Below are 27,225 nucleotides of genomic sequence, written 5' to 3'. Positions count from 1 at the left end.
AAAAACCAACAGGTTTAAAAGCATCATTAAACGATACCGATAGAACCTTTGATTATTTCAAATAACAACTGACAATTCCCGTTCTTGCGAAACCCGTTTCGCCCTCGCAAAAATTAATAATACCGAGTTCGTTAGTTGATCGTTCAGTTTCCTAACGACCTTGGTAACACGAACGTCTATTCTAGATGAAAATGCGGAAAATCGAATTTCGCCATTATCGCGTTTTTCTTTTTTTTTAACCGCGCTATTGTTTATAATAATTTCTGTTTATCTGATGTCATCGAGAAACGTGCGTAGGCGATCGGTATGTTTTTTTTTTATTATTATTATTACAACAACAACTTTCAAAATCCTTCGAAACATTTTAATTTTTGTTCTTACATCGTTAATTGTTTTTATACAGCGACAATTCTTCAACAACAATATCCTAAACGTACGAAAACAGGTTTAGAACGTTTTCCAATTTGTTTTCAAGCACAGATTTTTATGAAAATTTGTAATTAGGCTTCGCGATCGAAGAAAAACTCGTTAAAACGAAGAAATAAACACTACGAGGGGCGAAAGAAAATTTTTCATCATCATGACGCGCAGGACTGAGATTTCAACTTTTGACCCGTGTTGTGTATACAATTTTTGTTCATACCGTACTTTGGACCGAGGTACGAAGTAAAATTATTTCTAACAACTTAAAATATCTTAACGGGGCCTGGAAGGCTTTGATAAGATATCTTGCGTGAGCTCGGCTCTAATATTGTCCAGGGTCTCCAAATGGTGATCTTTTGAACCAAGAAATCATAAGAAGTCTAGTGGAGGACGTAGAACTCGTGCTGAAGGCCGAGTAAGCTAGCGAAATCTCTTGGTGGAGCTTCCGAGAATCCTTGATTTCCATCTTGACGCGATTGACCCTTCGTTTCAAACTTGCCGTCGAGTCCTGGTTGTGTTGATTGGTTTTCGTCTTAAACCTTTTCTCGACCATCTCTAGGAACATTTTGTGTCACTTGTCTTAGAGAGGTAGACAGATCCAAATGTCCTGTCACTCCAGAATCTCGGGATTCACTTTGGCGCGGTCCGCTGTGTTGCTGAGACTCCTCTTTATCTATCTATCGTCTCTATGATGAAAAAAATATGAAAATTATGTCGAATATGTATGATGTTTTCTGTCTATTCGTTTGCAAGCTTTTTTTAATTCAATACAACCGAAAAACGTACAAATTTCTTTCAATTTACGGGTCTACCCTAATTTTCTACGATAATAATAATAATAATAATAATGATAATAATTTAACGTGATAATCAAAAACATTCTCCAGTTATAAAAGTTTGTTTATCTGCTGACAGCTGTTTAACGTTGGTGCGCGTGGGTGTGTTATGAATCTGAAATAATGTAATTACGATTGCCTAATACCTTGAATAAAATTTGATCTTGAAAACATACGTGTACTTTCAAATGAACCGCATAAAATCAATTCAAAAATTTTACCGATCTTCATTTCGATACGCCATTTTTTTTTTTTGGGAAATATTCCAAGTTGAACGTTAAATCATCTTTTCGTCGGCTTTTGATCTTGTAACCAATTTATTTCAACGAAAATTCGAGGTTTCCCAACAATTTACGTAAGCCGCTTTCATATCTGTCTTAAAATTATTTAATTCAACCCTGAAGTAGATAGCACGTTCGAAGGAACTGAATTAATCGTGTAATCATCATTTATGATCCCCCGACAACTGTAAATACGAAGGTTAGCTGATAAGTCTTTAAAAAGTCTTGTTTCCTTATTAGGTTGATAAGTTTTTAGACAACCCTCGTATATCTAAGTAACAACCAAAGGCCCTGATCGTGTACTCTGTCAACATGGCGCAGGATATTTTCTACTTTGGTTTGAAGACGGAATATTGCGTTTCCAGTATATCAATCCCCAATAATTTGCCTGAGTTTCAGCAGGAGCTTCAGCTGCAGATCAGGCGCTGACCATAACGCACTCCATTTTCCTTTAATATAGTTTATAACTTTCTTTCTTCAAAATCCCTTTAATATTTACCAGATCTCCGGTCGCCTTAACTCCAAAACATCCTCAAACCATCAATGCTACACAGGTGAACTGGTCCCTTTATCACTGACGGAGAGCGTGCCGAGACGCACCCCCTTAATTATCGGAAATTGGACCTTGGAATTTTTTTAATGTTTTTTTTTTAATTCAAATTAATGTTAGATCAAATAATTTGTATCAGAAAACCTTTCCGTCAGAGCCAAAGGTTTATCTCAAATGATATCTGTCAAAATGTCAAAACAAGCGACTAGATTCTTCTAGAATCTCGGGATTCGCTTCCGTTCCGAATGAACAATTCTAATGATTTTTAAATTCGTAAACGTCAATTTCGGATATAGATTCAGAGAGAAAAATGCTTTTTTTTTTTATTACGATAAAATCGGGAAATGAACGTTTGCCAAAATTTTGGAAAATAAAATAAATTTCTGATTGTAATGTGTTATTTAAATAATCTAGTTGGCAGTTAAATTTTATTAGAGCAATAGTATTAAATTTCTAACAATTTCGCATTTACTACACAATAATTTTTTCTCGAAATGTATATATAAATAAATTATAGTCCATTCGTTTAAATATTACCTGAATTAATATAATAAAAACCGAAAAACCGTTCCCTGATACGAAATAAACGTACCACCCATAATAATTCGAAAGAATTGATTCTCGATCTAGCATCGGGCGTTTCTAAACCGTAACGTGTATGGCAACCATAAGTTAAGCCGAGTTTACGCGCTGCGGTCACGTATACAGGGATTTTTTGGCATTTTTTCATTTCTATGGTGAATATTTTCACTTAATCGCCGTTTCCTTCTAACGAAACTTTTTTTTAACATTTTGTCCAAGCGACAATCATTCGATTGTCAGAATTTGACACAGATCTAGAAATAAATTATTTATTTTATGCACGTAAAACGATCGACGGTGCAAACGCAACTTTATGGTCGATCGGGATCCGCATTGTTCTGTTTGATTTGCTCGATTGGCGGAATGTATTAACTAGTTTATTATTTTTAATCTTTGCTTACGTTTCGTCGGCCATGAATAGTTGTTGATGTTTCAAAATGAAATACGTTCGATGTATGTAACGTCAATTCTTATTCACTAGATTTATACGAGGGTCGAGGCAATTATTTTTTATCGTGCGGATACCCATTACAAACATATCAGCGCTTAACCTCGAAAATATTTATTATTATTTTGAAAAAAAGGCCCAAATCGAGTTTCGCGCTGACTAAACACCAAACGCCTTGAGAAATTACTTTCGTTTCAACCCTCGTATATCCACTAAGAAGCCTTCAATGGCGCCGATCAGAGATAAATAATAAATCTGAAATAAAAAAAAAAGCAGTACCGATTAAAAGGCTATTTAGGTGTTTTGTTTATACATGTATATATATTTTTTTTTTGTTACAGAGTCTAGTCACATTAGCGATTCTGGCTCTGGTTATTGGCAACTTCAACTGGATCGCGACCTGGTAGATACCATTTCGGCGATATATCCGGAGTGGTTTCGTAATAATATGGCGGAAGGTGGAGGATCTCCCACCAGTCCGAGGGAGTCGCCTCCCAAGGCCATCATAGATACATCTCCGATTGTTATCGATCAAAATAAAGAATGTAAGTACCACTCAAAACATATACAGCACGAGCGAACTAGGATGAGGTAAAAAGCGATCAGTAGCGTCGATTATATGAAGAATTTAAAGTGTTTTTGCTTGTTTTTCGCGCCGTTTTCAATTTTGTTTATATACTAACACTAAACACTTTTCACTATTCACTAAACTATACACGAAGACTTATTACTAAACAGTTGTATAATTTTTATCATTGTAATCCTTTTAAAAACAAAGCTTACGTGTAAATCCCGATGAATAAGAGTTTATTTACTGAATTAATCGCCTATTTATACAAAACCGATTTCTCGATCATTCGGTTTCTAGAATTTAACAAACAAAAGGCCTTCCTACAAATCGATTCTCTAAAAACGTCCATGAAATCCCGTTAGGCAGGTTGTGGGGTTGGCCCAGGTGTTTAAAACTCGCGCCCGTGGCCACTTACAGGCACTCCAAATCATACGTGATGCCCATGGCGTAAAGGTGATGGCATTGTCCGATTAGAAGTCCGATCACTAGTCTGATTTCGCGCCTATTTAGCTGGAGAAGTTGTTTGGCGAGAAACGGGCGGGGTCCGACTAAATGGGCCTTCGCTTGTCTCACGCTAGGTGTCTCCGTCAATCTTTGCCGAGCCCGCTTTGCGGGAATGCCGTTGAAAGACGTGATGACAGCGCTTTTGGCCTTTTGGCCACACCAAGAATGGCTTCTGGGTCCATTGGTGGCCGATCCCAGGTCTGGCGAATGAATTCTGTAAATAGGTTATAAGAAATGGCCCCAAAAGACTCAAACTGGTTGAATCGACCGCACGATCAGCTCCAAATTTACACGGGCTGACATACAGGGTGTTCCGGGACTTGATACAAAAAAATTCGGGAGAGGAAAAAACTTATATTTAAGTATATTTTCCAAATTATACATTCAAACGTTATGAATTTTTAATGGATAATTACGTATGTCCGTGTAGGGTTTTTAACGGAACTATCTGAAAGCCAGGGACGGATCCTGCTCAATGGTTAAAACAATCCGTAACTTTTACAGGGACAATCTGTACACAATCTAGCTAGAATTTTCAACCATTTTACAGATTCCCTTCTGGTACCTCGTTTTGCATAGCTAAATGTTATTTTTCAAGTTTTTGCTTCGCTTTATTTCAAATTATTTGAATAAAACTTTCTCTCAGATTTTCGATGCTGACGTTTTCATCCCCCTTTGCTAGGAATTTAGCATTGTCGGCGAACAAAACTGATCGACAGTCGTTTATATAAAGCAAAAACAATAGTGGTCCCAACACCGCACCCTGAGGTTCTTAAATCGCTCAAGATTCAAGATTCAAACAGCTCCAGCTCTGTACCTAGTACCTAGTGTCTGATTATATGTCAACATCGATCACAACCCCAAATAATATTTCCGAATAATTTCTCTATACCGATAAAACTGACAAACGCGCGATAATTCAAACCAAACGAAATTTTTTTGATAGTGACAGTTAAAATGTAAACAATTTGGTCTGTCTAGTTAAGTAATTTAAACAGTTCACCCTGTATATATGTCCTATTCATCTAAATACCTTTTATCTCTATCATCATAGTTACTATGAGTCACCTTGTAACGTTTTCTAATAAATCACGTGCAGAATATATTCTAAAGTTAATTATTTTTATTTGACCGAAAGTAACAAACTTTAATTTATAACTTAGTTAATTGGACACCGTCCATGTTATTTTCATTAATTAATTCAACTTGTATATACAGAGCGTCTAAAACTGTTAGCTTGAATCGCATTTAATGAATTTATATCGTTTGATGATTATACAAATGACTAAAAACGATTCGTTTAGACTTTACATGGAGGAATAGAAGAATTCAAAATCTAATTCCGCTCTAAAATGTTTCAAAATGGTGCCCAAAAACCTTATAATTCAACTAAAATTTGAACACGTCTTAAGAGGAACGTTTTGTTATATCAGATACCAGTTGGAGACTTCCGACGTTGTCACCAAGATCGTGTCTTCATATTTTCAAATTACGAGAGTCGCTTTCTAAGTTTTTACAAAAAAAAATAAACAGAAACATACAAGTTCGAAGCTTTTCGACATATTCGCCTCCAATTATGGAAACATGGCTTCGAAAGTCTTCAATGTTGCACACAGTATCGAAGTTTATCTGGATGACTTAGAAGATAACCTTCGTATATGATGAAGTACCAACTTTGGGAATTGAAACAAAGTTACCAAGAGATGACTCGACTGAACCAGCGTCGTTGAAATATGGAAGGGAAAGTCCCGCAAAGATGCTTGTGAATCAACGAATAAATGCCAAATGACTTGATGGTCTAGAAAAAATGATGTATTGGGGAAAAGGCTCAAGTGAAGTTGTGTCAAAAAGAAGGTCAAGACATTTGCCATATAATGACTGTAGAGTGAGCGTTAGATGTAGCTTTTGCTGACTTTGGACCGAAAGCGCAATCGAATGAACATTTTTCAAGCATTATTGACGGGGTTAAAGCAAAATGAGTTGTATTTTTTGTATCAATTCGTAACTGATCCACCACTACATTCCAGAAACAACAAACATTCAATATAATGGATTGTAAAGGACGAATCTCAAAAAGACGTTTTCGAGGATTGTATTCGTCGAATACGGACTATCTTTAAATGACCCAAATAGTCTGTTTGTGGCCTAATTTTTTGCTATGATAACGGGGATCTTCAGTGTTTACAACTGATCTGTTATTTCCACTCCTTTTAAGAGGTTTAGAGCTATAACTGTAGCTGTCGTCTTCTATTTCATACTCTCATACCAGATGTAATTCTTTGAAGTTCCTTTGTGTCTCACATTTCGAAAAAATTTAGGTTCCGTGTTCTGGATATCAGAATCTGCTGGTTGCATTCTCCGCTAAGTCTAGCATCTTCAAGTGGATTGGAGTAGATTGAACCGGACAATTCAATTACAATTGTTTGAAAAATGCTTGGTGTGTTGCCCATTTCAGTTATTTAAGTTGTTTTGGAGCCATTTGATGGCATTTCAGTTAATTTCTCGTGTGATTTAACTTGCTTCTGCAAGTTAGTCGTTTTCGATGTTAATTTTGAGGCGTGTCGCACGTTTGCTCATGTTTTATCCTTTCCAGTTTCATCATTTCAGTTATTTAAGTTGTTTCGGAGCCATTTGATGGTATTTCAGTTAATTTCTCGTGTGATTTAACTTGTTTCTACGACTAAGTCGTATTCGATGTTAGTTTTGAGGCGTGTCGCACGTTTACTCATGTTTTATCCTTTCCAGTTTCATCATTTCAGTTATTTAAGTTGTTTCGGAGCCATTCGATGGCATTTCAGTTAATTTCTCGTGTGATTTAACTTGCTTCTACGACTAAGTCGTTTTCGATGTTAATTTTGAGGCGTGTCGCACGTTTGCTCATGTTTTATCCTTTCCAGTTTCATCATTTCAGTTATTTAAGTTGTTTCGGAGCCATTCGATGGCATTTCAGTTAATTTCTCGTGTGATTTAACTTGCTTCTACGACTAAGTCGTTTTCGATGTTAATTTTGAGGCGTGTCGCACGTTTGCTCATGTTTTATCGTTTCCAGTTTCTTCATTTCAGTTATTTAAGTTGTTTCGGAGCCATTCGATGGCATTTCAGTTAATTTCTCGTGTGATTTAACTTGCTTCTACGACTAAGTCGTTTTCGATGTTAATTTTGAGGCGTGTCGCACGTTTGCTCATGTTTTATCGTTTCCAGTTTCATCATTTCAGTTATTTAAGTTGTTTCGGAGCCATTCGATGGCATTTCAGTTAATTTCTCGTGTGATTTAACTTGCTTCTACGACTAAGTCGTTTTCGATGTTAATTTTGAGGCGTGTCGCACGTTTGCTCATGTTTTATCCTTTCCAGTTTCATCATTTCAGTTATTTAAGTTGTTTCGGAGCCATTTGATGGCATTTCAGTTAATTTCTCGTGTGATTTAACTTGCTTCTACGACTAAGTCGTTTTCGATGTTAATTTTGAGGCGTGTCGCACGTTTGCTCATGTTTTATCGTTTCCAGTTTCATCATTTCAGTTATTTAAGTTGTTTCGGAGCCATTCGATGGCATTTCAGTTAATTTCTCGTGTGATTTAACTTGCTTCTACGACTAAGTCGTTTTCGATGTTAATTTTGAGGCGTGTCGCACGTTTGCTCATGTTTTATCGTTTCCAGTTTCATCATTTCAGTTATTTAAGTTGTTTCGGAGCCATTTGATGGCATTTCAGTTAATTTCTCGTGTGATTTAACTTGCTTCTACGACTAAGTCGTTTTCGATGTTAATTTTGAGGCGTGTCGCACGTTTGCTCATGTTTTATCGTTTCCAGTTTCATCATTTCAGTTATTTAAGTTGTTTCGGAGCCATTTGATGGCATTTCAGTTAATTTTTCGTAAGATTTAACTTGCTTCTACGACTAAGTCGTTTTCGATGTTAATTTTGAGGCGTGTCGCACGTTTGCTCATGTTTTATCCTTTCCAGTTTCCTCAGAGTTTTGTGTTTTATGTTAGGTTACGTTTTTTTAGGTCTATCCTCTCGTATTATTATGTTTTTGCATGTGAGAGTCACCCTATATCGAAACGGAATCAAACACAAATATAAATGAAAACATTATAAAGCACATGGTAATTTTGGAACGTCTTATTGATGGTATGACAATTATTAGTATAAATACCAGTTTTCTATGATTATTTATAAAACATTTAATAGCAACTAAAATCTTGAACGTCGTATTGAGATCAAAGAATCTGATAAATGTGGATTGTTCATGTCCAAACCGTTATAACATCAAAACACGTTTGATTCGGTCAGTTTTATTTACCAACATCGCCTCCGAAATTCAAGCATGTTGAATCTTACGCATTTTAATCGATTTAAAATAAACAGTGTGTCTCGAAAAGGTACATACAACTTCTTCGTTATCAATTTTATAAAAAAATAATCACACAACAATTTTTCTTTTTGTTTCCGAAACGTTTAAATTCATTTAACAACCAGTACTCGAGTACTAATCGCCGACATTAGCGGTTAGCCATTTCCGTCATCCGGAACTTGTCTGGTACGTGGTTAATATTCATTTTTTATCTACGTCAACATATATCACATTGACGGAACAAATTATATTGCCACTGTTACTTCCAATAATGTCTCAACAATACGCGAAATTTGACAACGTTGTAAAATTTTTTGCCACATAAAAAGTTTGTAAAAGTACTCGCATAAGATGAAAATAGATAATTCTAATCGAGTTTGACTAAACGTCAACCATTCGGATATAAAATTTATAAAATAAATTCGATCGTATATACAAAATTAATTTGATACGCTACTGTATATCTTCCGCGCATTGCTACAATAACAAAAATATTTTTTTTGTCGAGACATTCGCAGCAGTCTAATCCACGCTTCGATCAACGATAGGTCATAGCCGGAACAACGGTGTAGTTCTTCTGGGGGCGGGCGTCCGCCTCTTCAATCGCCCACCCCGAACGGGTGTACTTGTTTCATTTTTTTTCCTACGCTATTTTTTTTTATCGAATTCGAGTGAAATTTTCGAGTCGATTTAGTTTTTTTTTTGTCTTTCACGGTCGCGTTGTGAGGTAGACATGTGTCGAGCTGGTTTAATTCGAAACGAATTGTTTGTTACAGCCCTCAAGGTGAAATTGTTGCTCAGGAGACCATTCGATCAGCTGGTGGCTCAAGGCATCATGCCTCGTAAGTATATATTTATAAATATTTATTTTTATTTTGCGAATCGAAATTTTCGTTTCTTGTAGCTCACAAAACGCCGGCCGCTTATCACGGTCAGCGTCGTCAGTTGGAAAGGGCGAAAACGGGCGATATGCTAAAAGCGAAAATACAGCAAAGACCGCCTCGCCAAGAATTGGAAAGGCGTCACATATTGGAAGTTGATCCGAGTCACGTAGATCCGAGTTTGGCGGAACGGCAAAGGATGTTGAAAAAAGCTAAATTGGCCGATCATTTAAACGACCAATTATCCCATAGACCCGGACCTTTGGAACTCATCCAAAAAAATATTCTTCACACCGAAGAACCGATCGAAGAAGCCGTAAAAACCGGTAGGATACCCTACAAAGCGACCAGCGAAGGGCAACTTCACAGACCGCAATTACCTTCAAACTACATCAATCCCGAAGAAGATTCCCAAAGTTCGGAAGGCGATAACCGAGTGAGTCCCGGTCCATCCGATGTTTTAGAAACCGCCGCGAAATCGGCCGGCATCGTAGTATCTTTGATACAACCAACCGAAACAGTCGCCGTAACTTCATCTAGTCCCATATTGAAAAAAGACAATAACGAAGTTTTATTCGCGGATTTGTGTCGATCCGTAGCCGCGCCTCTACTTTCCCAAGCATCGGCGTCATCTCCCGCGTCTCTGGTATCTTCCACATCTACTTTAAGTCCTTTATCTAGTGTTGCCAGTCCAATAATGTCGCAACCGGCGACGCCAGCTCCTCCACCGCCTCCTCCAATGTCTTTAATAACGCGCACCGTACAATCACCGGTTCGAAACGATTCCGTTAAAGATAAAAATAGAAAAAAATCCAAAACGAAATCGATTCCCAAAACGCGTACTATAAAATTCCACGAATACAAAGGTCCGCCGAGCGCCCACAAAACTACCAACAACAATACTTCACCGGAAGAAAGTTCTTACGATCTATTGTTGAAGCAACAGACGCTCCTTCTGCAATTTCAATTACAACTTCAACATAAATATCCACAAATTATCTTGCCGGCTTCCCAAAAGTCTTCTTCTCCTTCCGAAACTAACAATAATAATCATATTAATATTCAACAACCATCACCGGCTCCTTCCACCTCATCAGAATCATCGACGCCATCCAGAATAACCGGCAGATTAGAAGACATGAAAGTTAGCGACTTGAAAGCAGAATTAAAACGTCGTAGTTTACCAGTATCTGGCTCTAAACCACAATTAATCGAAAGACTTAAACCTTTTACCGGTTCTAACGATATTATCAATCAAAATCCCCCTTCCATAGACTCCTCAATTCACAGCAACGCCAGTATGGATCAATCCCACAATTCTCCCGTATATCAAAACATAGATTCCCCCCAAGAGAGTATAAGAGACGAAAAACCAGAGCAAATGGATCTGGATCCGATGAGCCCTTCTCCGCAACCGATACAAGAACAATTTTTGCAATACAAGATCCAACAAGCGCTAGAAAATCCACCGCAGAAATCTAATGTAAGGAGAAATAATTTGGATCGTTTGGATCGTAATATATATAAAAAAAAAAAACTTATTTTCCAGGAACACGATGATATAGTAAGAGAACAACAAAGACAAATCGAAGAACTCCAAAGGGAATTGACGCTATCCCAATTAAAACTCCAAGCCGCCACCAGAACTGAACCGAAAGCTCAAATGATCGCCTTACAAAAACATTTACAAGCCAGACAACAACAACAAAGATTACAGCAACAACAACAACAACAGTTACAACAACAACAACAACAACAACAACAGAATTTCATATTACAGATGAAACATTTGCAGGCACTCCAAGCCAGACAAACCGCCAACGAGGAACAACAAAGGTAAAATCAATTTATTTGTATCGTAATCGTTTCAACTTTACGATCGTTTCAGGCTTCAACAACAAATCAATTTACAAAATCAAAAAAATATCGCCGGAGGTCTGATCCTCAACACCGCCGAGGCAGCTCTAATGTTCAATCAACTGTTACAACAAGGCAAAACCAAAGTCCTCAACGGTCAGAACAGAAGCAACGCCTTCTTAAACTCAATAGTAACTCCGATAATAGCTACGCCGGAAATAAAAACGGAATACGTCGAGGATAACATTCCCAAAGAAGTGAAAATAGAATTGGTAGAAGCGGCTACCAAACCGCCTCCGCCTCAATACAACGAAGCCACCAAACAGATGAACAAAAAGAATCACATCAAGAGTCAAATAGTCGACGACGTTTTGGAAATATTAATAAAAAACGGAGAATTACCGCCTAGTGCGGCGAACGATCCTCTTACCCCTAATTCGGCCGGTGCCAAATCGACCGAACCGGTGTATCCAGCTCAAAATTTAGACGACAATCACAATAGTACTAATCTGGATCCCGAAGGACCGGAGGCCACTTTGGGAATAGACCCTTCGGATCTACTGGAAGCTTTGGATAATATAGAGAACATCGATTTTAGTCAATTGATGGAATTGGGAGGGTGAGTAATTTATCGTTATCGCCACGAGATAATAATTCCGACTGATGCGATTTTTTTTTTTTTTTGTTTTCTTCCAGTTGTCAAAATCAACAAGAAAACAATAATTTCTCCAACGATAATGCCCACGAAGACATCGCCATGGATACAGACGATTGGTTAGAATCGCTACTTCCTCAAGAAAACGTCTACGACGGTACGAATAACGCCGCTTTCTCATCACAGGAACCGGATCTCGGCGGATACGATCCGTTGTTGGGTATAGCTCAAGATCCTTTCGATCCTTTCAATTTGGAGGAATTCAGATCGCCGGCCGATTTGACGGCGTCGTTATCCTGGGATAAAATCGATTACGCGGCGTAATTGACCGATGGATTGGTCGTGTGTGTGACTGTCGACGCAGTGTTTAGGTAAATTACAATTATTTTTATACTTTTTCTTCGATTTTTATTCAATTTAATCGTCTATTTAGTCTAAACTCACTATCTTGTACTTGTCCTTGACTTACATTCACACTATCTGGTCCTTCGAGCCTCATTTTAACCAGTGGACGGCTCGAAGGACCAGATAATGTGATTTTGAGTATTGATGTTGTGTTTGAATATCACCAACGGTTCCAATAGTTGATTAGATTGTTCGGGGAGTCGTTTCAGTTTAGTTCTGCATTTATTTATGAAAAAATATTATTTGCATCTAATTATTCCACCTCTAAAATACATAGAATTCACTCAAAGGTGCTTATTTTTCTTTTCATAGTTCGATGTCTACTTTATTTATTCATTTATTTAGTTTAAACCGTCTTCTTACTATCTTATACTTGTCCTTGACTTATATTCACATTATCTGGTCCTTCGAGCCTCATTTTAACTACTGGACGGCTCGAAGGACCAGATAGTGTGATTTTGAGTATTGATGTTGTGTTTGAATATCACCAACGGTTTCAATAGTTGATTAGATTGTTCGGGGAGTCGTTTCAGTTTAGTTCTGCATTTATTTATGAAAAAATATTATTTGCATCTAATTATTCCACCTCTAAAATACATAGAATTCACTCAAAGGTGCTTATTTTTCTTTTCATAGTTCGATGTCTACTTTATTTATTCATTTATTTAGTTTAAACCGTCTTCTTACTATCTTATACTTGTCCTTGACTTATATTCACATTATCTGGTCCTTCGAGCCTCATTTTAACTACTGGACGGCTCGAAGGACCAGATAATGTGATTTTGAGTATTGATGTTGTGTTTGAATATCACCAACGGTTCCAATAGTTGATTAGATTGTTCGGGGAGTCGTTTCAGTTTAGTTCTGCATTTATTTATGAAAAAATATTATTTGCATCTAATTATTCCCCCTTTAAAATACATAGAATTCGCTCAAAGGAGCTTATTTTTCTTTTCATAGTTCGATGTCTACTTTATTTATTCATTTATTTAGTTTAAACCGTCTTCTTACTATCTTATACTTGTCCTTGACTTATATTCACATTATCTGGTCCTTCGAGCCTCATTTTAACTACTGGACGGCTCGAAGGACCAGGTAATGTGATTTTGAGTATTGATGTTGTGTTTGAATATCACCAACGGTTCCAATAGTTGATTAGATTGTTCGGGGAGTCGTTTCAGTTTAGTTCTGCATTTATTTATGAAAAAATATTATTTGCATCTAATTATTCCCCCTTTAAAATACATAGAATTCGCTCAAAGGAGCTTATTTTTCTTTTCATAGTTCGATGTCTACTTTATTTATTCATTTATTTAGTTTAAACCGTCTTCCTACTATCTTGTACTTGTCCTTGACTTATATTCACATTATCTGGTCCTTCGAGCCTCATTTTAACCAGTGGCCGACTCGAAGGACCAGATAATGTGATTTTGAGTATTGATGTTGTGTTTGAATATCACCAACGGTTCCAATAGTTGATTAGATTGTTCGGGGAGTCGTTTCAGTTTAGTTCTGCATTTATTTATGATAAAATATTATTTGCATCTAATTATTCCACCTCTAAAATACATAGAATTCACTCAAAGGTGCTTATTTTTCTTTTCATAGTTCGATGTCTACTTTATTTATTCATTTATTTAGTTTAAACCGTCTTCTTACTATCTTGTACTTGTCCTTGACTTATATTCACATTATCTGGTCCTTCGAGCCTCATTTTAACCAGTGGCCGACTCGAAGGACCAGATAATGTGATTTTGAGTATTGATGTTGTGTTTGAATATCACCAACGGTTCCAATAGTTGATTAGATTGTTCGGGGAGTCGTTTCAGTTTAGTTCTGCATTTATTTATGATAAAATATTATTTGCATCTAATTATTCCACCTCTAAAATACATAGAATTCACTCAAAGGTGCTTATTTTTCTTTTCATAGTTCGATGTCTACTTTATTTATTCATTTATTTAGTTTAAACCGTCTTCTTACTATCTTGTACTTGTCCTTGACTTATATTCACATTATCTGGTCCTTCGAGCCTCATTTTAACCAGTGGCCGACTCGAAGGACCAGATAATGTGATTTTGAGTATTGATGTTGTGTTTGAATATCACCAACGGTTCCAATAGTTGATTAGATTGTTCGGGGAGTCGTTTCAGTTTAGTTCTGCATTTATTTATGATAAAATATTATTTGCATCTAATTATTCCACCTCTAAAATACATAGAATTCACTCAAAGGTGCTTATTTTTCTTTTCATAGTTCAATTTCTACTTTATTTATTCATTTATTTAGTTTAAACCGTCTTCCTACTATCTTGTACTTGTCCTTGACTTATATTCACACTATCTGGTCCTTCGAGCCTCATTTTAACCAATGGACGGCTCGAAGGACCAGATAGTGTGATTTTGAGTATTGATGTTGTGTTTGAATATCACCAACGGTTCCAATAGTTGATTAGATTGTTCGGGGAGTCGTTTCAGTTTAGTTCTGCATTTATTTATGAAATAATATTATTTGCATCTAATTATTCCACCTCTAAAATACATAGAATTCACTCAAAGGTGCTTATTTTTCTTTTCATAGTTCGATGTCTACTTTATTTATTCATTTATTTAGTTTAAACCGTCTTCTTACTATCTTATACTTGTCCTTGACTTATATTCACATTATCTGGTCCTTCGAGCCTCATTTTAACCAGTGGCCGACTCGAAGGACCAGATAATGTGATTTTGAGTATTGATGTTGTGTTTGAATATCACCAACGGTTCCAATAGTTGATTAGATTGTTCGGGGAGTCGTTTCAGTTTAGTTCTGCATTTATTTATGAAAAAATATTATTTGCATCTAATTATTCCCCCTTTAAAATACATAGAATTCGCTCAAAGGAGCTTATTTTTCTTTTCATAGTTCGATGTCTACTTTATTTATTCATTTATTTAGTTTAAACCGTCTTCTTACTATCTTATACTTGTCCTTGACTTATATTCACATTATCTGGTCCTTCGAGCCTCATTTTAACTACTGGACGGCTCGAAGGACCAGATAATGTGATTTTGAGTATTGATGTTGTGTTTGAATATCACCAACGGTTCCAATAGTTGATTAAATTGTTCGGGGAGTCGTTTCAGTTTAGTTCTGCATTTATTTATGAAAAAATATTATTTGCATCTAATTATTCCCCCTTTAAAATACATAGAATTCGCTCAAAGGAGCTTATTTTTCTTTTCATAGTTCGATGTCTACTTTATTTATTCATTTATTTAGTTTAAACCGTCTTCTTACTATCTTATACTTGTCCTTGACTTATATTGACATTATCTGGTCCTTCGAGCCTCATTTTAACCAGTGGCCGACTCGAAGGACCAGATAATGTGATTTTGAGTATTGATGTTGTGTTTGAATATCACCAACGGTTCCAATAGTTGATTAGATTGTTCGGGGAGTCGTTTCAGTTTAGTTCTGCATTTATTTATGAAAAAATATTATTTGCATCTAATTATTCCACCTCTAAAATACATAGAATTCACTCAAAGGTGCTTATTTTTCTTTTCATAGTTCGATGTCTACTTTATTTATTCATTTATTTAGTTTAAACCGTCTTCTTACTATCTTATACTTGTCCTTGACTTATATTCACATTATCTGGTCCTTCGAGCCTCATTTTAACTACTGGACGGCTCGAAGGACCAGATAGTGTGATTTTGAGTATTGATGTTGTGTTTGAATATCACCAACGGTTTCAATAGTTGATTAGATTGTTCGGGGAGTCGTTTCAGTTTAGTTCTGCATTTATTTATGAAATAATATTATTTGCATCTAATTATTCCACCTCTAAAATACATAGAATTCACTCAAAGGTGCTTATTTTTCTTTTCATAGTTCGATGTCTACTTTATTTATTCATTTATTTAGTTTAAACCGTCTTCTTACTATCTTATACTTGTCCTTGACTTATATTGACATTATCTGGTCCTTCGAGCCTCATTTTAACCAGTGGCCGACTCGAAGGACCAGATAATGTGATTTTGAGTATTGATGTTGTGTTTGAATATCACCAACGGTTCCAATAGTTGATTAGATTGTTCGGGGAGTCGTTTCAGTTTAGTTCTGCATTTATTTATGAAAAAATATTATTTGCATCTAATTATTCCACCTCTAAAATACATAGAATTCACTCAAAGGTGCTTATTTTTCTTTTCATAGTTCGATGTCTACTTTATTTATTCATTTATTTAGTTTAAACCGTCTTCTAACTATCTTATACTTGTCCTTGACTTATATTCACATTATCTGGTCCTTCGAGCCTCATTTTAACCAGTGGCCGACTCGAAGGACCAGATAATGTGATTTTGAGTATTGATGTTGTGTTTGAATATCACCAAGGGTTTCAATAGTTGATTAGATTGTTCGGGGAGTCGTTTCAGTTTAGTTCTGCATTTATTTATGAAAAAATATTATTTGCATCTAATTATTCCACCTCTAAAATACATAGAATTCACTCAAAGGTGCTTATTTTTCTTTTCATAGTTCAATTTCTACTTTATTTATTCATTTATTTAGTTTAAACCGTCTTCTTACTATCTTATACTTGTCCTTGACTTATATTGACATTATCTGGTCCTTCGAGCCTCATTTTAACCAGTGGCCGACTCGAAGGACCAGATAATGTGATTTTGAGTATTGATGTTGTGTTTGAATATCACCAACGGTTCCAATAGTTGATTAGATTGTTCGGGGAGTCGTTTCAGTTTAGTTCTGCATTTATTTATGAAAAAATATTATTTGCATCTAATTATTCCCCCTTTAAAATACATAGAATTCGCTCAAAGGAGCTTATTTTTCTTTTCATAGTTCGATGTCTACTTTATTTATTCATTTATTTAGTTTAAACCGTCTTCTAACTATCTTATACTTGTCCTTGACTTACATTCACACTATCTGGTCCTTCGAGCCTCATTTTAACCAGTGGACGGCTCGAAGGACCAGATAATGTGATTATTAAGGTGGTATTTGACCTGTCGAAAGACTGATGTTTCTTAACTGATATAATTATTTTTTTAGCACTACTCCTTCAAGATACTTGATGCTTCTACTGAAATGAACAGGGCATCTGTAGCTGTCTTCCTGTGCGCGTCTTTGTCGCCCTAAGGTTTTATTTTACCAATCAGAAGACTAACCACCAGTTTATACTATTTCTGGACATCTTACTGATATGGTTATGAATTGTTTTAAGCGTGAAGTGTTTTTCCAGTGAAACTTCATCTAATTCTTCACCTATACGTTCATTTTGTTGTTGATATGACACCTCATGAGGTCATAGTAGGACTCTAGTCCAAAATAAGATGATGTTGCTTCTCTTTGGTAGATTTTTCTTCTTCTTTATTAACTGATATACCGCGGAAGGCTGTGGGGTTATTTGGTTTCTGTTAGTTGGTCTCTCTAGAGTTTGTTTCTAGTTCAACTCTAGTTTGGACATTCACTCAATAGCCTTCTAGCTACAACAACAAAAAAAAAATGATGATGCTGACAATAAATTTTTGTTTCTATTTCTATTTTCGAAAACATCATCGATGGATGTTTTATTTTGTTATTCGTTTCGAAGGATCTTTCAATTTGATACGAAAGCTGGCAACGTCGCTAGTGAATAATTGTTTAAAAGCCATTTGCCAAATAATAGGTAACACGGTGGCGCTGGCCAACATTACACCGTTGGCTTTACGCCAATCCAATATTCAGAAAACAAACAAAATCCACAAAGTTAATCCTAAAAATTGGTTAATCATACGAAGATTCATTTCTAGCGAAAATACTAGACGAACGTCAAACAAATACTTGGCCGAGGTTTCATTCAAAATAAATATAATGCAAGTGGGACGCTTAGGAATAAAATCAAAAACAAATTTTTTTTTCAACAGCTACAGGATTTTTACTAGATGAGAAATAATTTTATTAATTATATTTATTATAAAATATTTCTAAAAAGCTTATAACTTAATACAGGACAGATTAGCGACCAGGATCCAAAAAGGCTCCACCATACCTCTGATTTGAACCATTTTTGATTATTAATTAATAAAAAAAATGTTAATTATGGAAATCATACATAATACCTTACTTGATTTATTCATCTAAACCTTCTTCTTATTCCTCTAAACTTGTGTTTGACTTGAAATTACACTATCTGGTCCTTCGAGCCTCATATTAACCAGTGGAAGGCTCGAAGGACCAGATAATGCGATTGTAAGTGTTGATGTAAAATCACCAACGACTCCAGTAGTAGATTAAATTATTTGGAGAGTCGTTTTGGCTTTGTTCTGCATTTATACATGAAATAATATTATCTACATCTGATTATATGCCTCTAAGATACTTAGAATCCTACAAAACGAGGCTATTTTTATTCTTGTAGTTCGATTTATTTATCTATTCAATTCAAACACCCTTCTTACTATCTTCTACTTGTCCTTGATTTAAAATAATATTGTCTGGTCCTTCGAGCCTCATATTAACCAGTGAAGGACTAGAAAATATTTATCGAACAGCTTCAAAAGGAAAACGACTCTATTTGAAGAAATGAAAAAGTTTTGTGTCACAAATAAATAAAAACGTTGACACCATTGCATGAAATCGGCTTTGAATTGTTTCCGCATCTACCGTATTCCTCAGATTTAGAACCCAGTGAATTTTTCCTAAACTCAGACCTCAAGAAAGTGCTTGATGGACAGAAAGCAAAGCAATATTTCAAATGTAGAATCTAATAGACAATTTTGGTAATATACAAGTAAAAAAAATATTCTAATGCTAAATTTTAGTCCTGTTATATTTTTTAAACTTACCCAATGTACCTACGAGCAATGTTTCGATGTACTTTTAGAGTAGACTAAAAGATACGGTGGTGGTGGCTAACAAATATATTTTGTCCCGATTCCCACTCGCCCCTATATCCCTAACTGTAAGTAACGTCGATTATTTTTCTTTGCAGACGAGGTTAATAGTCGGAAAATCGAATTGGTATTCAGACAAACAAACAAAAGGAAAAAACCACACTGCTTATTCCAATGATGTGAAATTCCGATGGGTTACAGAATTTGACATTCCACGTAAGTTGGTCGTCGATATCGCCTAACCATATTTTTAATTGGCGAGGCATGGGACCAGGACGGCTCTATACTAGGCCAAGGGAACACATCAAAACATTATTTAAACAATAAAAAATGTTTCGAAATGAAACATTATACATACCTTTTACATATGTACTAATTTGTCTTTTAGGGCACAAGGGGGCCGAAATTTGAAGAGTATCTGCAAAAATATTATTTTTCTTTTAGTCCATAATACTCGTTAAAAAAATGGCTTCAAAGTGGTAAACAATTATTATAGGAGATTATTAAAATTAAAGAAAAAATTATCTAAATAAATTTGCTTTGCCTTAATTTTTGAAATTTCATAATTACCTCTATAGACTGGACTATAATAATAAAAATAAATGACGTAACACTTGAACAATGACAGTCTTCTAATACCTTGTAATGTATTTCTGTCAATTTCAAGGCCTACTACAAAACTGATGAACCTAATAATTATTTTAGGCCAAGTATTTAACAGAATAAAATTAAAATGAATAAAATTTTAGTAGTAGAAAAAAATCTTTTGTACATCGCCAAAAAAACTGTGATATATGAATAAGTTTACCAAAGTAGCCACGTAAAAAAAAAAACATTGTAGAATACTCTCTCTTATTGTGCCATTAACGGACAAAATAAGTTTACAGAACGTTCCGGGATAAAAACGAAACAATCATATTATAATCGAATGAAAAATCGATTTTCTCTCGTTTTATATCTCGTTACGTTCAATGTATAAACTGGTAATTTATTTTATTGTAGATATGCTTAGAACCTAATTTGTATATATACTTAATCGCCACTTGGTTCTAGACAAATTTGAAATGTTTTTTTTATTATTATTATTCGATGAGGAGAATACAAAAAAACTAAAGCCTAGTACACACATACGTTAAGTAGAAACCTTATAACATATGACAAAATGGCAATAGTAGATGCAAAAGATGGAAGAAAAAAATTCAAATGTGTCTAGATATAATACCGAGTGTTGTTACTTAACTACCTGTATAGATTGTTTCGTGACAAATTCGCTATTATTTGTTATTCGAATGTTAAACATTTATTTTGTTGACTATTTCTATTTTTTTTTTTTCGTTTCGGCCGTTTGCAAAAGGCTGATCAAAAAAGGAATGTCGTGCTTTTAGATTTGCCTAAATGTTTAAGAGAACGATTGAGATGCCTTATTAGCAATCGACGTACCTAATGTCCCAAAAAAATTGTTTTCACGTCTAATTAGTACAATTATACCAAACTTTCTCTACAACATTTATTTTGATCAAAAATTTTATTTATTCATTTTTATTTGATTGGTAGACCATGAAAATATTTTTATTTGGGACGCTTAGTACGTCTGTGTTTTGTGATTTTATGAACTTTTTCAGTCCATACTGTTTGGCATCATTATAAATATTTCTTTTCTTTTTTTTGCTAACTGCTACTTTTTATATAAACAGTATGTGAGTGAAAGCGGTCTATAGCCATAAAAACAATAAAAAGAATAACATTAGAAACTTCGTGTTTTATTACCTACCCTGTATAAATCATACTTCGAAAAAGAATCGATTGTTCTATTATGACGAAACGAACCAGCTAAAACATTGCGTTCGCGAAAAATTGCTTAAATTATTTCTTATTCCTTACAGTGCTACGTTCGGGTAACATCGTAAAACTAGCATAGAATTATATACCATAGAACTACAAAATAATATTGGTGGATCCTATTCCTGCATTTAGTATACCAAAGTAACCGTCATTTGTCATTTTAAGTCAAAAGATATTTTTGAACTACTAAATATGTTTATCATATAACGTGTTATGAATGAAAATAAGTTAACTCGTCTTGCAATATTTAGCAGATTATTCATAATATTTCTGCAATTCCTTAGCAATCTAATAATTCCAGATCATGATGCCAGAGTATTCCAGTACCTGAGATCACCACAACATAATGAAACGTATGTTTTCTTGTCGGTAAATTACATATTAAAAGGATTTATCAGATGGGACGCTGAATACTTCATGCACATTGCAAAATATGGATATACGTACGAAAATACGTTAGCCTTTTTTCCGCTTTATCCCTACTTATCTAGGACGATTGTAAATATATGTGAGCTCTTGTTTTATGGTGCAACAATAGATACGTCTTTAATTATAACTTTCACTTTATTAAATATCATGTTTTTATGTTTATCAGTGAAATTGTTATATAAGCTCACTAAAGTTTATTTTAATGAAGATATTGCGTATAAGACTACAATCCTGTTCATATTTAATCCGGCCTCAATATTTTTCAGTGCTCCTTATAGTGAATCTTTTTTTTGCTACTTAACTTTAGAAACAATTTATAGATGTACTATATTACTTCAGAAATATTCTAAATCAAACAGTAACTTCCATTATAATGATACAAGTGCACTATTTTTTATCAGCTTAAGTACAATAGTGAGATCAAACGGATTATTAAATATAGGTTTTTTGATTTATACAATTACCTGTATATTTCTTACTTATTTTCCCAAAAATTCAGTTAATAGGTTTATGTATATTTTAAAGTTTATTTGTATTTTCTCTATATCAATTTTAGTATGTGTACTCCCTTTTGCATTGTACCAAATTTATTGTTTTCAAAAATTTTGTCGTGATTTTGAATTAGACTTACCTGAAGAAATCATCCTTTATGCATCTGAAAATAATTTGGTTTTGCCCGGACAATTCAAAATATTCAATCAGACATGGTGTTATTCCAAAATTCCTTTAGCTTATTCGTATGTACAAGATCATTATTGGAATGTAGGATTTTTACAATATTACCAGTTGAAACAAATACCAAATTTTTTATTAGCTTTTCCATCTTTGTATATCGTTATTCATAATTCAATCAGACATATTAAAATTAATATTAGCAATTTTTCTAACTTATTTAATCTAAAAGAAGTTGATGTGAACAATAGAACAAATTGTGCAAATAGGTTTTTTAATTTTAGTTTAAATGTATTTGTGATACATGCTTTATTTTTATCAGTATTCTGCCTTCTCTTCATACATGTACAGGTATTTACAAGAATGATTTGTTCTGCATCACCTTTATTTTATTGGTATTGTGCTTTCTATTGGATAAACGGCAGAAAAAGATTTATAAAACTATTTTTCGACTGTTATTTTTTTATAGGTACTGTTATGTTTTGTAATTTTCTACCTTGGACATAATAAAATGATATTTTGTTCAAACGAATTTCTCTATTTAGTATCATTTTAAGATAAAATGAATAAATAATTATTTAAGGGTAAGTATTTTATAATTTCATCTTTATAAAAAAAATCATAGATAGTATTTGCCCTATTCAAATATTTAAACAGATCAATAAATGGAAAATAAAACCAAATATAGATACAAAATACTGTATTTAATTATGTAAACTTCACAAAATGATTATTGCTTTTGTGAACTGATTAGTTTTATATAAACTTTTGTAAACTCATAAAAGAATGAACATACAATGTAAAGTCTAGTCAAAAATTGAAAATCTACAGAAGTTATCTAATCTATAGATAGAATAGAATAATAAAATAATCAAAAATAAAGATATAAAGTGCATATCTACCGTTAGCTTACTTACAATGCCCTATTTATACTTAAACTGCAGAGTACTTACAAACTATAGTTTAAAAACACATTTAGCAGCCTTCTTAAATACAAAATGTGGTTTTCTTTACAATTTTTCAGCATGTAGCTCACAAAATACACTGAATTAATTTCAAAAAAGGGACATTTTTTACTAAACAATAGTATTAATCACACGAGCACTAAAAACACCAAAATAAAAATGCTATGATTGTTGATGCTTATTAGTATTCATATTTTGAAGCTTTCTCCTACCCCAATATCCCTCTAAATCGAAAGGCTGAAAGTCTTTTAAACGTTGATTGGTTTCATCTTGATAATACATGGTAGGTGTAGAACTTCGGTCCATTTCAATTTTACTCCAAGAATCGTGAATATATCTTATAAGTTCTTCGTGTTGTGTATGGGCATTTCTATCATTGGAGTTCAAACGATTGACCTGTGGAGGTCTACGAGTATTTCCATTTAATTGTTGCATTCCCATACGCGGACCACTAGAATATGTTTCAATCTAAGAAAAGAAAGTCAGTAGATGATCGGATGTACTTACCTCATCTTTCAAATGGAATTTTCACAAAAAATGTTATATCATGAAATTTACAATGAAAAGAACCTTTTGCTTTGAATGCAATGTGTAGAATTAATGTTTTTCTACTTTCATTTCAATGTTGACAAATTATCAATAAATGACAGGTGACATTGAAATTGTTGCTGCAGTTCTACCAACACAAACAAGCTTTTAGACGCGCTCGTTAAGATAAAAGTTATGCGTTCCCCGATCTTGAAAATATGCGTTTATCAAGTGGCGTAGAATGCGACAGAGACTTTTTTAAATAGCGAATCACTTTTATTTATTAAAAGCTCAATTTGCCAAATATTGAATTACAAATTTATGGACTATTATCAAAAAAGTTCGACTGGTTTTAGATTGCGTCTATAGACCAATAATATACTACAGAGGATTTTCAATTTTTAGAAATTCTTTCGAAATAATTAAATGTTTATATAATTTTTCAATTTAAAGTTATAAACATAATCATAGAAATGATCAATTAACAGCTGCTTTGACATATTAAAACTGTCAATTGCAATTCGGCAAATATACAAATGGCTTTTACATAACCTACAAGTTGTAAAACATATTTTGATTGCTCCGAATATATATACAAAGTAAGTTAATAATTAGAAAATGATTCAATGTTTATAGATTTATTTATACATATTATTATCTAATCATATATAATGTGATATTTGAATTGCAGTTTTTTTATGAGAGGTGTAAACATTCAAATCTAGTAAAATGGATAGAAGTAATACTTTTACGTATTCACACTACAATAAAGATGATAATTTCTACAATAACCCAGATTTAATTAGAAGACTACCAATTAACGACGATTTTCTTCCCAAACAAGAGCCATTTCCAGATTATAATAACTACATTCATGCAGAGGATATTAAAGTTAAAAGATACATCGGTTCCGGTGTTACTTTCATTAGCCTTTTAGCTGAAAATTTACTCAGTCATCCCTTTGTCGTCCTTAGAAGACAATGTCAAGTTCACCAAAACGCACATAAATATCATTTACAACCATTTACCCTTTTACCTGCAGTTTGGAGATTGTATCAGCATCAAGGTATTACTACTTTGTGGAAAGGTGTAGGTTCAGTGTTGTTAGTGAAAGGAATTTCTCTTGGAGTAGAAGATGTCGTTTCAAAGGTAACACCATGGCCAAAAGAAATATCCTCAAATAGTAGTCTTAAGCACTTTTTACAGCATACTATGTTAAAATGTGTCAGTTTAGCTACAGTAACCCCATTTTATTCAGCTTCATTTGTAGAAACTGTCCAAAGTGAAATAGCTAGTGAAAAACCAGGCATTTTAGATGTTTTTAGAGAAGGTTTAATGAGATTGTTACACTGGGGCTCACCAACTAATGGGAGAATGTTACCCATATGGGCTCTCATTATACCTACAATTACCCTAGGTCTAGCTAAATATATGTTCTCTATGATGGTTAAAGGAATAACAGTTAAGATCTTAGTTGCAAGATCTAAGGCTAAATATGAAGAAAGTGGGGCACTACCTAAAGACCCATACAATTCTGAAATACAAGACATACAACTAACGGCTTCTTTAGTTGCTACTATTAGCACCGATATTCTTTTTTATCCATTCGAAACAGTTATTCATAGAATCCATCTACAAGGTACCCGTACTATCATTGACAATTTAGATACAGGGCGTTCAGTATTACCAATATTAACAAACTATTCAGGTGCATTAGATTGTTATGAAAGTTGTTTGTTAAATGAAGGAGTTTGTGGTTTGTACAAAGGATTTGGAGCTCTTGTACTTCAATATAGTGCACATATCGCTCTCCTTAAAATGTCCCATTGGATATTAACACATGTAGGAAATCTGGTATCACCAAATCCAAAAAAGAAACCAGATGTACCAGTTAAGGTATCCCCGCCTGCTATATCTAATTTGACTACTTCACGAAGATCTTACTTGCTTCCTTGAAGGCAAAATTTCTATAGAAGCAGTTGGTAATTTAAGCACTTTGAGAGATTTTTTCTTTTGTATGCAATGGAGTGTCTCAATAAGTATTCCTAAGTTTTTGTTGTATAGTACCTTAGATTTAAATACTCAGTAGGTACACACCGGTATTAGGAATTTGATTAACATATTTTCTAGTAAAAAAGAATCAAATCATATAACCGGTTTATTGGTGATTTCTTCTAATCAATCCACTGAACTATGTCACATGGGAAATGAATATTTCAAATTTGATATTGAAAATAATTGATGTAAATATTTGAAAAACATGTTAGGGGTTTTCTAGTGCCAGATTAAGTGGAAATTTTTACCCAGAATATCTTAATATGCATTCGAGCCCTACCGAAACTTCCTATATACATTGGTCTAACCAGTTCGAATAGCAAAGCTTATTTTTGAGTAAAATTTTGCTAAGAGCCATTTTGTTTCCATGAGACCTTTAAGGGAAGACAAGATGTTCGTTTTTATTGCCATATGATGATATTTTTTAATATATCAGATATTCAAATAAAATTTACATTTGACAGCTTCTGTACCCCAAATAACAAATTGGAGAAAGGTGGCACAAATTCTGGGTTTCAAAGCGTTATATTAAAATTTAAAAGGCGATGTGTATCTAGCGAGACTAATCTATGGTAGGACAAGTTTTGAATAACAAACTACATAGTATGAGTCTTTATAGAAATATGTAACATTTATTATTTCTAAGGTTTACAAGCACTTTACTTGGAAGCTGTCTTTCAGAACTTGAATAGAGCATACTGCAAGTTCTTCGATTTAGTTTTAATTTTATTTCACAATTTTGTTGATTCATTTATAAAAATTTCTCTTATAAACTATTAATATAGTTGCATGTGACAGTTTATTTTTGTTTTCACAACTTTTTCGTGTTGTCTTATTGTCAGAATTGTTAAAAATTTAGGGAATTTTGTAATTGTAAGGCTATTTCATTTTGTTTCATGGTACGAGGACTAATTAATACAAATAATGAGAAATATTGATGATACATAACGGAATTTGTCAAGTTTCATGACAAATTACTTCTGAATTCTACCTAAAAAGATGATTTATCAGCTTTAAAAAAACGTTTGAAAGAGTTATTTTCAATATGAGTACCAAAAACTCGTTTTTATGTTTCTCAATTCCAAATATTTAAATTTCTCTTTCTTTACACTTTCGTCTTGATTATCACTTGGTTTAAGATTCTAATTGAAAAGTAAATGCGAAAATTCGTAATGTTATTCAATGTTTGCTTATTTACCACAATTCAATCCACTTTCTTTAAAATAATATATTTTTACACTAAGACCTATATTTATTACTAATTTATTGCATGTAGCAATGTAATTGACGTATTTGTTGAAAAAAATGTAACCTAAAAGGTTAGACCCAAGTTTTCATTTGATTATCAAAAAAGTTCAAAATTCATTGTAATTTTGTGATTTCATTCAACTTTCTAGTCGGACATACTGTATATAATGTTAGATTATAGGCTATAGATATATTGTTTATAATTGTATTGTTACAAAATATATAATTAATAAAATATTTACATTGAGTTTTACTTCTAT

General features: G+C 33.8%; 4 protein-coding genes across 5 annotated transcripts in view; 3 read left to right on the top strand and 1 right to left on the bottom strand.

Annotated features, from left to right (window-relative positions):
* Window positions 1–20,977, top strand: part of LOC130448234 (myocardin-related transcription factor B-like) — a 74,247-nt gene extending 53,270 nt beyond the window's left edge. For both annotated transcript variants that reach the window (XM_056785514.1, XM_056785513.1), the window contains exons 2-8: window positions 3,462–3,665; window positions 9,324–9,389; window positions 9,452–10,911; window positions 10,978–11,264; window positions 11,317–11,904; window positions 11,982–12,311; window positions 19,325–20,977. In XM_056785514.1, the coding sequence (XP_056641492.1) occupies window positions 3,569–3,665; window positions 9,324–9,389; window positions 9,452–10,911; window positions 10,978–11,264; window positions 11,317–11,904; window positions 11,982–12,264 (2,781 nt within the window). In that variant the 5' untranslated portion in view covers window positions 3,462–3,568 and the 3' untranslated portion in view covers window positions 12,265–12,311; window positions 19,325–20,977. The remainder of the gene's footprint in view (window positions 1–3,461; window positions 3,666–9,323; window positions 9,390–9,451; window positions 10,912–10,977; window positions 11,265–11,316; window positions 11,905–11,981; window positions 12,312–19,324) is intronic.
* A 264-nt stretch (window positions 20,978–21,241) lies between these two features.
* LOC130448232 (GPI mannosyltransferase 2) lies at window positions 21,242–22,781 on the top strand. The gene has a single exon (XM_056785511.1). It carries the CDS (start codon window positions 21,282–21,284, stop codon window positions 22,674–22,676), a length of 1,395 nt encoding a protein of 464 aa, XP_056641489.1. The 5' UTR covers window positions 21,242–21,281; the 3' UTR covers window positions 22,677–22,781.
* A 73-nt stretch (window positions 22,782–22,854) lies between these two features.
* Window positions 22,855–23,798, bottom strand: LOC130448233 (MAPK regulated corepressor interacting protein 2). Its single transcript, XM_056785512.1, has 2 exons — window positions 23,642–23,798; window positions 22,855–23,585 (listed from the first exon to the last, which is right to left on the bottom strand). The coding sequence occupies exons 1-2, from the start codon at window positions 23,644–23,646 to the stop codon at window positions 23,297–23,299; spliced, it is 294 nt and encodes a 97-aa protein (XP_056641490.1). The 5' UTR covers window positions 23,647–23,798; the 3' UTR covers window positions 22,855–23,296.
* A 373-nt stretch (window positions 23,799–24,171) lies between these two features.
* Window positions 24,172–27,218, top strand: LOC130448230 (mitochondrial outer membrane protein SLC25A46-like). The gene is made up of 2 exons (XM_056785508.1): window positions 24,172–24,261; window positions 24,354–27,218. The coding sequence occupies exon 2, from the start codon at window positions 24,392–24,394 to the stop codon at window positions 25,616–25,618; it is 1,227 nt and encodes a 408-aa protein (XP_056641486.1). The 5' UTR covers window positions 24,172–24,261; window positions 24,354–24,391; the 3' UTR covers window positions 25,619–27,218.
* The last annotated feature ends 7 nt before the right edge of the window (window positions 27,219–27,225 follow it).

Source organism: Diorhabda sublineata, chromosome 8 (assembly GCF_026230105.1).
Source record: "Diorhabda sublineata isolate icDioSubl1.1 chromosome 8, icDioSubl1.1, whole genome shotgun sequence".
NCBI classification, from domain to species: Eukaryota; Metazoa; Arthropoda; class Insecta; order Coleoptera; family Chrysomelidae; genus Diorhabda; species Diorhabda sublineata.
This window is presented reverse-complemented; position numbering and strand designations above follow the sequence as displayed.

Bases quoted from the DNA above. Each gene is read 5' to 3' on its own strand.
- LOC130448232 (XM_056785511.1), top strand. From the start codon at position 21,282: ATGAATGAAAATAAGTTAACTCGTCTTGCAATATTTAGCAGATTATTC.
- LOC130448230 (XM_056785508.1), top strand. From the start codon at position 24,392: ATGGATAGAAGTAATACTTTTACGTATTCACACTACAATAAAGATGAT.